At 33.3% G+C, this 13,579-nt stretch overlaps 1 protein-coding gene and 1 long non-coding RNA gene across 2 annotated transcripts; both read right to left on the reverse strand.

Moving 5' to 3' along the window:
• Positions 1–750: 750 nt before the first annotated feature.
• On the reverse strand, positions 751–11,687 carry LOC106096368 (glycine receptor subunit alpha-2). Its single transcript, XM_013264075.2, has 7 exons — positions 11,252–11,687; positions 7,514–7,691; positions 7,224–7,450; positions 7,066–7,148; positions 5,585–5,719; positions 5,123–5,502; positions 751–1,104 (listed from the first exon to the last, which is right to left on the reverse strand). The coding sequence occupies exons 1-7, from the start codon at positions 11,365–11,367 to the stop codon at positions 955–957; spliced, it is 1,269 nt and encodes a 422-aa protein (XP_013119529.1). The 5' UTR covers positions 11,368–11,687; the 3' UTR covers positions 751–954.
• On the reverse strand, positions 2,594–4,965 carry LOC106096370 (uncharacterized). The gene is made up of 3 exons (XR_009396893.1): positions 3,384–4,965; positions 3,135–3,310; positions 2,594–3,069 (listed from the first exon to the last, which is right to left on the reverse strand). It is a non-coding gene; the product is annotated as an uncharacterized LOC106096370 (long non-coding RNA).
• Positions 11,688–13,579: the final 1,892 nt, after the last annotated feature.

A 13,579-nucleotide genomic window follows, 5' to 3' on the forward strand; every position in this document is an offset into this window, starting at 1 on the left:
GAAGCATTTCAGTTGCAATATGCAATTTACATATTTAAAATGAATTAACAATTTATCGTAGATATTACTAGTTGTTTGTTGCCCACCACTCCCACTTTTTTTTAATTCAATTGGTTGTTTTCCCTTGCCTCCCTCTCCCTAGATTTCCCTTTCTCCTTTGGGTTTATGCAAAAACTTTTGTATAAATTTATATATATATATATATGTATTATTAACAAAATATTTAATTTATAAAAGAAAGAAAAAACACAATTTATTTTTAATTTCGAAGACGATGTTTTTGTTGCTGTTTTTTTTTTACCAGAAAATAAAAATAATAAAGAATATAATGTGAACACTAAACTTCGTCTATCTTTCCCTTATGACTGATTGAATGTGATTAACCACCCCTTAACGAGACAGCCCGCCCGACCCAAAAAAAAATGTCTTCTCTATGGAAATTACAAACTAATCATACATACATACATACATGTGTAATTAAATTCAATGTATTATTATACTTTATTCTCTAGTTAATATTTGTTTATCCCTATTCTATGTTTTTCTGTTTTTTTTTTTTTCATTTATAAAAAATAACTTTATACTCGATGTTATGCCAAAGAATCGGTTAAAGAAATATACACATACGTATAAATATATATATCGTTTAGTTTGCTATAAGTTCTTTTTTTACTATTACATCTCTTGATATAGTAAATAATAATAAAAATAATTACAAAAAAAAAAAAAACGAAAACCAGAAACCACAAATTGATTGTTTAATGCAATTCTATTGCATTTTTGTTTTGTTTCGTAATCTTTTTTTGTCTCATCTCCAACAAATTACTAAATATATTTACATTTTTAAAACAAATGTTTTTTGCTGGCATGATTTTGTTGTTTGTTCTACGGTAAGAGAAGGCACTTCGTGTTTGTGTTTGTGATCAGAAGGAAACTTCCAATAATAGGCCAGGATTAAAGAAATGTCGTCCAATAAACAATATTTAGTATGAAAAATGAAAATGGAAAAAAGAATCGCGAGAATTTGTCAATAAATAGAGCTGTGGCATGCCCTTGGCAAAATGTGTCATATTGTGGTTCTATTATTGAAGCACGATGAGGATTCTGAAAATAGAAAAAGAAACAACCAAATCAATCAAAAATGTCACTACGAATCAGAAACACAAACATTTTGACACTCTATTCCTTCATCAATTTATCAAAATCAGCTGATTTTATTAAGAAAAACAAGTAATTTCGATAAAATGGTGAACGCATCGAGGGATAACAAGTGTGTGTGTGTACACATGTTACTGTAGTACGTTTGCTTACTTTAGGTCTGTTCGCGTCCTCTTCCAGTAAAAATTTGCCGGAGAGTAAAAGCCATTTTTCTCTCTTTAAAAAATTTGCAAGCAAAAGTACGCGAACGACTTTCAGTGCAAATTTGCAGAAAAACAGCTGATTTTTGTTCTGGTTGGTTCTTTATTTGCTTGTTTAGGAAAACAATTGTTTTAAAATAAAAAATGCTGGCGATACTTGTGAGGTATTTTCCTTAGATAAAAGTCAATTTATTGACCCGAGGGGGTCGAGGTCAGAAGGGGAGCCATTCGTGGTATACGTGTTCTGGTTGGTTCTTTATTTGCTTGTTTAGGAAAACAATTGTTTTAAAATAAAAAATGCTGGCGATACTTGTGAGGTATTTTCCTTAGATAAAAGTCAATTTATTGACCCGAGGGGGTCGAGGTCAGAAGGGGAGCCATTCGTGGTTGGACAGCCATCACATATTATCATGCACGAAGCTATGAAAGTTATCCGTAGTGCCAAGTCGCTGGTCCCAACGGAATCTCTACATTGATGCTGCCTGGAGTCGAGTACCTTACAACTGTTCTCAGCCTGTCTGAACACTATAATAGTACCCGATGTGTGGAAGATGGGCAGTATGATCCCGCTACTGAAACTTGGAAAGGGGGGGGTTGTACAGACCGATCTCCCTTTTCTCATTAGTTGTGAAGACGCTTGAGGGACTACTGCTCCCGATCCTCTCGTTGGACAATTTCCATTCGTCGAGCATCAGCAGGCATAAACAGATAAAAATAATTTTGAAAAACACGACTTTGGTCGAAAAAACAACTACGAAAGTTGTTAATTTTCCTGCAATAATTTATTTTGAATCTCAACGACCCAAAGTACAAATTTGTTGTTGAAAGGCTTTCTTTGCAAGCCAACATATAACAAAAACAACAATTTATCCATAAGCAAGACAAAAAAAAACTATCCAACCAGCCAACACATGTGCTTTGCTTCGGGTGGTGGTGTTTTTATTTTCTTTGTTCGGCTCGCGCTGCTTTGTCTCGTTCGTTTTAATGCAGCTCTCGGGGTTTTCCTTGTCACTCTCTCTACTATTACCCTTAAAAATGTTAATTTTGGTGCCCGCAGAGTAATACTCATGATCTCACGCACCCTCTAGTGTCTCAATTAATTAAAGTAAAAAAAGGTAAAAAACACTCTTAAAAATTTTTTTCTGAATACAAAATACATATTTTTATGCCGAATTTTTTAAAATAAGTTAAATGAAAAAATATTAATTTTTGTTTTTTTCTACATAGTAGTACACATATTTTCACAACTACCTCAACTAAAGAATTTGTTGAAAGTCAACAAAATGTCAATAATTTTGTCTGTCAAGTCTATTGTACAGACTTACGTACTTCAACAAATAATGTCTTCGATTCAAAGAAACCTTGGACTAACCATCTAATGCTTGTGGATATTGTGGCTAGACAAATTGCTATGACCACTGATGTGAGGCCAAGGGAGCTTTTCATTTGGTCATGTGGCGGCTACGGACACTTTGTTATCATTGAAGATATCTGTTTCCGTTCACATTTGGCAGACTAATTTGCACTAATTTTTTTCTAATCCCACTGTGCGCCACTTGTTTAACTGCCCAGCCAGATACACTCAATCCCATGGCAGCATCTTCCCTCCGTAACAAATTCAAAGGAAAGGTGTTGATTTCGTCGTAGCTCTCCGATGAGGATGATTCCATCAATACACTTAAGAAACAGATAATAGCTCTTTTCTTGATGTCTGAAAGGATACAATGTTTTAATTTTTCAAGATTTTCCAAATAATTCCTCAAATTTTGCACTTACCTTCTAATGTATAAAAACCGACTTGAGATAAAATTACATCATTTGGCGAGTTTTCTGTACCCTAACTCTGACTGGTGCCTTGAATCTTCATTAAAAGTGCCTTGAATCTTCATTAAAAATAAAATTACATCATTTGGCGAGTTTTCTGTACCCTAACTCTGACTGGTGCCTTGAATCTTCATTAAAAGTAAATAAAAATTAAACAAATTTAATAATTAGCAGTAAACCATATTTTTATTTTTTACTTACCTCTGCCTTTTTGATCCATTTTGGTGTTAGATTTTCATGTAACAGCTGTTTTTCATAAAACAATTGATCTTTACAAAACATCTGTTCAAAGTTGCAAATTTCTGCTGGCAAGAAAAGTCCCAGTACAAATTTGCAGGTTCTCTAGTTTGATCTGTCAAAATTTGCTCTTTCTGCTCTCTCTTCTACTGGCAAGTAAAGTACGCGAACGACTTCCAACAAAAATTTGTGCAAATTTGCACAACTTTTTGAGTTCCCGAACACAGCTTTTATTTGCCAGCAGAAAGGAGCGGGAGAGTGCGAGCAAAAGTTTGAGAGTTTAATAATTGAAAGCTTGCAAATTGTTGATGTATGTCTTTTTCTCTGCAGCAATTTGCAACATCGAAAAAATGTTTTATGAAAACCGGCTTATTAATTTAACCAGGCAAGCTCTGTTATGCCCTCTTTTACAATACACAGAATAAAAATATCCTTATAAAAATGTATTTGTAATAGAAACATCTGGGTTTTATGGTTGCATCTTGCCAAACTAGAGCTGGCAAACTATCAATAATCACAGCATTCGATATTTTCGATTATAATTTCCCATCACATTTATTTCAAACGAAAATGAGATGTAAAAATAAGGAGATCGATTTATATAGAAGCAATATCAATGCACATCAGATTTTATTGTACAAAATTATTGTACAGAATGTTGGCATAATCGGATGAAAATTGCGCCCTTAATAGGCGTAATGTATCTTAAAGGATACGTTCAGTGTCGGATTGCTTTTTTGTTTAGTTTTGCAAAAAAGTTAACTTTTGCGATAGTATCCATCTAAAAAATATCAATCGATATTCAGTCAAAAAATTAAATATCGATAGTGCCACAGATATTTTGTCAGCTTTATGACAAACTATGGCGTAATGCGCGTATACGATATTATTGTAGTTTTCGGTAGTCGTAGCTTCCAATAAGTGTATCATTCCTTCATTTATTTCTTTTCTTTTTGCTGTTAATTTGATTTCTTCAATTTTTTTCGGCAGAGCTGCTTGTTTTGAAGAAAAATAAAATAATTACCGACACCTATAAGCTTGACATTTGCTGTAAAATTTTGAGAGCACAAAAATTTCTCTTTTATTTCAGTCCTCTTTGCACTCTCAGCTAAATAGTGATACTCTTTCTCACACACATCATCTACCAGTTGCCTTTCTTACTCTTACTTATCTCATGCTCCCACCAAATGACATTGGATTCACACAAATAACGGATGCTTAAGAGAAAAGCAAAAACAATTTGCTTTTTCTGCTTCTTCTTTTATTTCTCATTTTCGTGGTCTTTCTTTTTGGAAAATTTATTTTCATGCATATTTCAAGCATCTCTGAAAAAATATCTTTCGATTGATGCCAATTTCTTCAAAATCCATTCGGCTGTTTGACCGTAGTAAGTACCACAAACTCGCCTTTAAAAACCCTTGGCCTTTTAATAATATGAACATATGTATACATAAATAGCAAGAGAGAGTATAAGCTGTTCTTACTCTCCTACAATTTTTTAATTGACAAGTAACCGAACACATATAAAATGTTAGTGGTCCTGCAGAAAAACTATGTATAAATAGTGCGACGACAAAAATTCAAAATTTTGATAATGGATAACTCTTAAAATAAAGCTTCTTACTAAAATTTTTTATTTTGTGATTACTTCGAATAACTCAAAATTGGCATAATTAATAATTTTGCGTTCGATTACTACTTACCTTAATATCATCAAAATCCGTTATATTCTCATCGGAATAACCTTTCATGGCTTTTGTCGCCACCGGTCCCATATAATTATTCACAATGGCAAATTCCATGAGTGATAGGAAAACAAACACTGAACATGAAGACATCCAGACGTCTATGGCCTTAACATACGACACTGGTGGCAGTAACTGTTGCGATTGTGTATTTTGTGTGGCCAGTGTTAGCAGTGAGGTCACACCCAGTGTGACACGTGCTGGTATTGCTTCGGGCTTAATCCAAAACGAGATCCAAGACATGACAACAATCAATGCTGATGGTATATACGTATGCAGTAAGTGATAACCCAGGCGGCGGCGTAAATTAAAAACAATGGCCAGACAAGTGAAATTTCCTGTAAAAAAATGCAGGGATGGGCAACCATCATCACATAGTTGATATTTTCTTATGTACATATGTATATGTGAATTATATACCTGTTGAATATTCTATCGTACAATCTGTTGTAAAGTTATTCGATATATCCAACTGAGGCAATTCAATTTCGCTGCTGACAACCAAGGGATCTGTCATATTCCATATGAAAACCAAGTCATTAACCGTGTGGGATACTGAAATAGATATCAAAATTACAAAATATAAGCCAAATGAAATTTGTTGAAAAAATTAAAAAACAAGTAAAAACGTCCTAAGTTCGGCCGGGCCGAATCTTATATGAATCGCATTTGTCAAGTTCTTTGAATAACTTTTTTAAATATATATGAGCTATATCAAGCACAAGTCATATAAAAATATCAACACCAAAAATTCAGGCAAATCAAGTAAAAATTGCACCTTAAGAGGCTCAGAATGTCAAATAGAATGTTGGATGTCATACCAAAATGATATGTGCAAAATGTCATCCAAATAGGATAAGACTTGCGCCCTTTAGAAGCTCAAGAAGTCAAGACCCAAGATCGGATTATATGGCAGCTATATTAAAACATGGATCGATATGGCCCATTTATTATCCCAACTGACCTATACTAATAAGATGTATTTGTGCAAAATTTCAAGGGCATAGCTTTACTCTTTCGAAAGTTAGCGTGCTTTCGAGAGACAGACAGACGAAGGGCCATAGCTAGACCGACTTAAAATGTCATGACGATCAGGAATATATATACTTTTTGGGGTCTTAGACGAATATTTCGAGGTGCTACAAACGTAATAACGAAATTAGTGTACCCCCATCTTATAGTAGAAGGTATAAAAACGTGACAAAAATCTGAGAAATCAAAATCTGGAGGCTTGATTTTCACCGTAGACTTATGGTGCAGTACAATTGTTCAGTACAATCCCAAAAATTAGAAACGCGAAGGGTCCATTAAAATATTTTTCCTTCCATACTAATCCCCCCGCCCTAATATGTATATAAAGAAATAGGAAACTGACAAAAAAAAACATGGAGGTCTCTCTAGTATTTTGGTCATAACTTCACAGGTTGCAAAAAGTAGCATGTAAAATTTTGCACGTAGCATCTTAAGACCACCATTGACATTGGTGTAAAATATCAATGGGGAGTTCAAGGGCGAACTAAAACCCTTCTTTAAGCTCAATTATAATGACGAGATAACATTACAAAACATACAAATAAAACACTATTTTTAAATAACCTATATAACAACTTAACATACACAAAACTATATAAAACCCAAGTTAGTACCTTTCTTTTCAATATCCATTATAAATTTTGTCAATATAAATTTAAATTATTTTTTCTAATATTATATTGTTTTCACTTTACTTTTGCACTTAACTCACGCCTTAAACCAACTAATTATCTTCTCTCTTTTGGTGCTATTCTTCAAGAGTACCGTTAGAATGAGTCAATACTTTCGAGAGGCTTAACCTCTTAAGAGTTAAAATATGCATATATGGTACCAAATATTAGACTTTTCTATAAATTTTCTTTACTTACGACTTTCTATCATCATGGAGCATACTTGAGTGTCATGCGGATACGATTCAAATTTCATGGCACATGATAACACCAAAGTCAATCTGAAAAATAAGAAAGTCGCAGAGATATGCTGGATCTTTTATTTTTTCCAATGTATATTTTTCTTTAGTGTTTACTTGGCCATGTAGAGCAGCGTTTTATCATGATACAGCCACAAATAATGATTGGGTATACTCATCTCATGAAATGTAACCTTCTTAGCATTTTTGAAAAAACAATCAGGGCGCCATATACTGTGCAGCCAATCGACATCTAATATGCGATACTCCTCACTCATGTTCTCAGGCAAACGTAAGCGAGGATCACGCCAACTTTGTGCTAGAAATATATCAGTTACATAGGTCTGTAAAATAAGAAAGAAGGAAAATTACTTTGTTTGATATGTTTTTGCGATTTATATTCTCACCATAGATTCCTCATTTATGGAATCCAAAGATAATACCGTCACATGAAAATATACCACCGTTGGTTGTCCCAGTAGTTTGGGAGCTCGATTTTTATCATAGGATTTTGATGGTATTGGCAAAATGTCGGGTAGTGATAGACTCGTTTCCAGATGCTGTAAAGATTCAGCACTATCTGTTCTGTTTTTTTTTTTTGTTTGAAGAAAGATTGTAATGGGATAGATATATGAAATTACAATAATTTACCCAAATTAGTAGTTAGTATGATGTCTTAGATTAGGTTATAGCGGCAGTCTGCAAATTGAAGATACACCATTGTGATACTACAGGATCAGAAGATGAAAGATGCCTTCTAGACGCTACCGCCGAAGCAATGATACCTCTTCAAAAAGTTAGCTATGTTCGTCCTTTCGTCTGGCACGAAAGCACGCAAACTTTCAAAGGAATAAAGCTAGGCGCTTAACATTTTGTAGAAATACTTCATATTAGTGTAGGTTGGTTGGGATTATAAATTGGTTACACTGGTCCATGTTTTTATATAGTTGCCATATAAACCTATCTTGGATTTTGATTTCTTGAGCCTCCGGAGTGCGGATTCTTATCCGATTTGTCTGAAATTTGAAATGAGGCGTTGTGTTTTCACTTTCAACAACTATGCCAAGAATGTTAGTTTCTCTTTCGAGACGAGCTTAATGATGGGAGATTTTCATTGGAAATGGAAAAGGAAAGCCATAGATCGCAACACACCCGACCACTATGGAACGCGTTTCGTCTATGGTTAGAAGACTTTTTATCCATATTAGGTGTGACGGCTTCAAGAGTAGAGCTGGCAAACTATCGATATTTCTAATAATAAATATCGATAGTATCGATACTAACGTTAATTTTCCATCACCTATATTTAAAACGATAATGGGAAGTAAAAATCAAGAGATCGATTTATAAAGAAGCTATATCAATGTATAGACCGAATTAAACTAAATTTAATAAAGTCATTTGGAAGCCATGAGAGAAACCATTTAAAAATTGTGGGCTATCCGGATGAAAATTGCGTCATCTAAAATTGGGGTCTAAGTACCCATCCGGCCGCCCCAACCCTAAAATTCTCCCAATTCAAGTCAATATGGACCTTAAATGGGCCCTTGGGAGTAGATTACGAAGTATAGGGGAGTCACTATTAGTCAAAATCTAACGAAAATATATATGAGAACTTATCTCACAATTGACATACAGGGTGGCTGATGAATATTGCTACAATGATGAATATTGCTACATTTTTTTTTCGGTGTATGGAATACATTTTTCTTTTATTCATGTTAAATTAAATTATTAAATTAATTATTAAATTATTATTAATTAAATTAATTAATTAATTAATTAAATTAATTATTAAATTATTATTATTAAATAGAAAAAAAGTTATTACATTTTTTTTTGGTAGCGGCTTTCATCAGCCACCCTGTACATAGTTAAAACCATAGAAAAAGACATTGTCGACATATCGAGACTCCCTTGTGCTAAATTTCATGAGAATTGGTTTACAAATGACGATACTATTGCAATATTAGTCAGGACGAACATATATATGTGAGCTATAACCAAATTTGAAGACGATCGGATGAAAATTGCGAACTGTACTTTGTACACAAATTAACATGGACATACGGACGGACAGACAGACGGACATAGCTAAATCGAATCAGAAAATGATTCTGAGTACTTATCAATGTGTCTAGCTCTCTTCCTTCTGGGTGTTACAAACAAATTCACTAAGTTATAATACCCCGTACCACAGTAGTGGTGTAGGGTATAAATCTTCAAAAACATATATAAGTAGTGAAATAACGTTCTGTAAAACCATTTCATTGTAAACATACGAATCCCACTTATGAATGTGTCCAATATTGGTAGTGCTCTCACTTATAATGGCTTATAAAAAGCCCTTCAGTTGAAATTCACGAATTTGTTAAGGTTATTATGTTAAATTCGTTTATATTGAGAAAATAAAAATAACATCTTTTGATGTGTCTAAAATCTTCCACACTATCAAACAAACTAGCAACTAAAATGTTGTAATGTAAGACAAGAAATGTGGTCAAAGCTATTAGTTTAGAATTTCATGTAAGTCTTAACATTTGAACAAGAACATAAAGGCGCCTCACGTCGCGTATACAAAATATACAAAAGAGTCACATTTAATAAAATCAACACAAATACTTAAGAAACTAGATAGAAGCTGGTAATAGAAGTAATAATTATTTAAGGAAATTTATTAAAAATTTAAAATTTTAGATGATGATCAACTCTCAAATTTCTTTAATTGTACTCCAGAATTCCATTGTCAGATACTTGGTTTTGTTGTTGCTGTTTTTAACGATGTAGTATTGTGATTTTTTACTTTCCCCCGTATTGAATATTGAATAACGAAATATATCCACAAGTAAAAGTACGTTTACATTGGCCACAAAATACGGATTTATGGCCTTTTCAAGATTTAAGTGCTAAATCCTGTGTTTCTATGCAGGCTTTACCATACAAAAATAAATCCCATTTTTACAGAATTTATTTTAAAATCCTAAATAAAACCGATTTCATGGCTGAATAGTCGATAAAAGTACCAAAATATGCAACTGTTTTTAAGAATCACAGCTGTATTTATCGGGTCATTTATCATGAGTCACTAACCGGCACGCATCTACCGGATAGGTTTATCGCTAGGATAAGCATATATTCAGAAAACCAAATTCCTATAATCAGAAGATAATCGTTATGATAAATTGTAACCGGGGAATAAGAAACCAGGCCTTACTCATTCAAATATGAGCTGTTGTTAAATTTTTAGGTTAGGTTTAAGTGGCAGTCTGCCATTAGACTCACTTAGACGTTTTCGTCCATTGTGATACCATAGGATCAGAAGAAGGAAGATGCCGTCTAGTTCCTACCGTTGAACCATCCAGATCGCTTTAAAAACCCTAATAACTTGCGAATGTTCACATCCGCTTAATCAGACCAGTTCTCAAAGAAATAAGAACCTTAACGAACTCCTTCTAACTGCTAGTGCGGGACACACACACACAGAAAGTGTTCTATAGTCTCTTCTTCTTCGATGTCCTCACAGCTTCTGCAAAAGTCGTTGCTGGCAATCTTCAGTCTGTCAGCATGTTTTCCGATTAGACATTGACCTGTCACGACGGACACAATGAGTGAGACGTCTGTTCTAGTCAATGACGGCAAAGCAGTAGACCTCTTCATGTCTAGATGAGGCCACATAGTTTTGGAATGCTCACAGCTCTCTTTGTGACCATCTATCATTCGTTGCCCTTCGGGCCTGGTCGATTTTTAGGTTATTTCATACGAAAATAGACAATTTGAAATACCAATGATATATAAAAAGTGACAAGAACATATAGTGTGATAACAGCTTAAGTGACGATCGATTTCATATAAAACTTATTTATTATAAGTTCTATAATGTTTTTTGTGAACATTTCTATAGTGAGGCACCTTTATATGCATAATACGTACGTATGTATGCATGTTCTTATGTATGTATGTGAGCACACAAGATAATCATAAATGTCAGTTACAATTTAGACCATACAAAAAAAGATGACAGTTAACTCTGATGAAAGTTTAATTGAAAGCTGTGCTGAATATTTATTGAAATTTCCATTTAAATTAAAGCATTATGATTAATGAAATTTTATAAAGAAATTGGTTAAAATGATAAGTAAATATACCTATAACCATGAACACAATTACACATCAATATTGATTTTTCCAATAGATAACAATAGATTGTAATAATTATAAGAAATTTGTGTTGTTTTAATTGCTTCGAAGTCATAAACATCATATCTGCTATTTTTATTTTTAATATTGTTGCTGTTTATATATTGAATGAACGTTTCTTTTCTTTTACGATTGGATTTGTTGTCGTTCTCTGCTCCGTTGTGGTATTAAAATGGATTTGCAACACGACACTTCGGTTTTTTTATTCTTTTTTTTTTGAATAGGAAGCAGATTAGAAAACACTCGCTTTTTCAATGGTATTGAACTTGTTAATTTGCTGATTGAAAACTTTGTTTCCTTATTTACACTATTTACACTTGATTTATTTTCTAAAAATGCAAAAATTTTAATAAATATTATATGAAAAATATGAATTTTCTTTTTCTTTTGTCAGTTTTCTATAGACTACGTTTATTTTATATCAAGGTATGTTTAAATTTAAGTTCTATGGTTTCTTTATTTAACATTTGACGAATGACATTTGCAATTCAAATGAGTGCGTTGACAATTGTAACGTTTACCGCACAATTTAGTTTTGGGGGTTGGTTAATGGTAATAACAAAAACAAATGTGAAGAAGAGGTATACAATTCAAAAACATTGAAAATACCATAACAAAAAAGAAAAAATAAAAGAATTTGTGGTTGGAATATAGTGCTTTTATTTTCAAAGCGAATACTGCTTCTTAATATTTTTATTTATTGCCCACGCTATATTATTCAAATATAATTCTGTATGGTTTTAAATAGAAAACCGTTAAATATATAAAATACAACCCTGTTTGCGATTTGGTTTTACAATCACAATTGGGCAACTTTGTTGAACTCTACCCATGGCTCAACGATAGAAGGTTGTCTTATTTGTACAACTACATAAAGAAATTTCGCCTGAATAACTGTCAGAACGCCTATAAAAAAAATGGTGACGACGAAAATGCGAACACGTTGCGAACAAGTGGTCATGGTTAGAAGGTAGGGTCATTTGTCCAACAACATTTTTCTGCGCAACTCTGGTTAATTGTTTACGACTCGTAATGTCAAATGGCGGCTGGGCAGCAGTATGTCTGCTGAGGTTTGAAGAAGAAAAAAATTTTAATAAATTTTCTGGCCCAGAGGAATTCATAATTTATTGTTTTGTTCACCCACCGATGAGGGCCAAATTCAATGTGAAGTGAAAAACGTATACCAGCATTTCCTTTTAAAAACGAGACATCACACCAAGAAATAGAAGACGAATCAATTATGGAAACAATAAAATACGCATGTGAAAATTGTGATGGTGAAAATATCAAATTTTCCAGGCAGATTTTGGAAACTTTTTTGATTTGCAAAAACCAAACCTGAATAAAAAAATACAACCAACGCTCAGTATTTCGTTTTCCAAGTAATTTGTTTTCCTGTAAACAACTCATACACATGAAAGAACACACATCAATGTTTGACATTAGAATATTTGTCAAATGAAAAAAAAATTTATTCAGCTGTTTGCATGACCAAACCTTTAAGTTCTTGTAAAATGACAAGTGGTTCTTGGTTCTGGTACTATGTTCGTTTTTCACCGTTGAAAACCCATGTTTTTGCGTTTACTTTTTTGAAACACTGCACAAATATCAATGATAAAGTAATCTTATTGCACAATTGTAGAAGGTAGCGTCACTTGCCCAACAATAACGATAACGGCAATATCATGGCAGCCGGTTGCACGTACCGGATTGGCCCGATGGAGTCTTTCAACGGCAAGGGCTGCCGCTTCAGTGTACAACACACTGCTACAACAACAATAAAGAAATCAACGATACAACCCTGTGGGGATAGGGGTAGAAATTCCCACTCATCTGCCATACTTCTGTACACTGTCAAATTGTCATTCTAGTTTTTATTTGCATTGCCACGTGAAGCAGCCATAAAATTGAAAAGATTTGTGATTACAAACGTATAAATTATAAACTAAAACTTGAAAAATGTGAAAAATAAACAAAATGTTGAAAAAACTTTAAAAATTAAACAAACCATTTGACATAAGAGAGTATTTGGATACAACTCTGCAATTGCTATCTTACATCAGCTAGTCAAGTGACTTAACCTTCTTTAGTGAACACTGATTCTCCCCATTCATTTGCGTGCGATCACCTGCTGTTTTTTTCTGCCCACCCTATGATACAAACTCAAAAGTTATATTTTCGACTAATCGATAAAATCTAGTAATCGTATCAATTTGCTAATTTCAAAGTCGATTATTTTACTTTTTTAATCAGTAAAAGTCGACTTCGACTTTTTT

Source organism: Stomoxys calcitrans, chromosome 2 (assembly GCF_963082655.1).
Source record: "Stomoxys calcitrans chromosome 2, idStoCalc2.1, whole genome shotgun sequence".
Lineage (NCBI taxonomy): Eukaryota > Metazoa > Arthropoda > Insecta > Diptera > Muscidae > Stomoxys > Stomoxys calcitrans.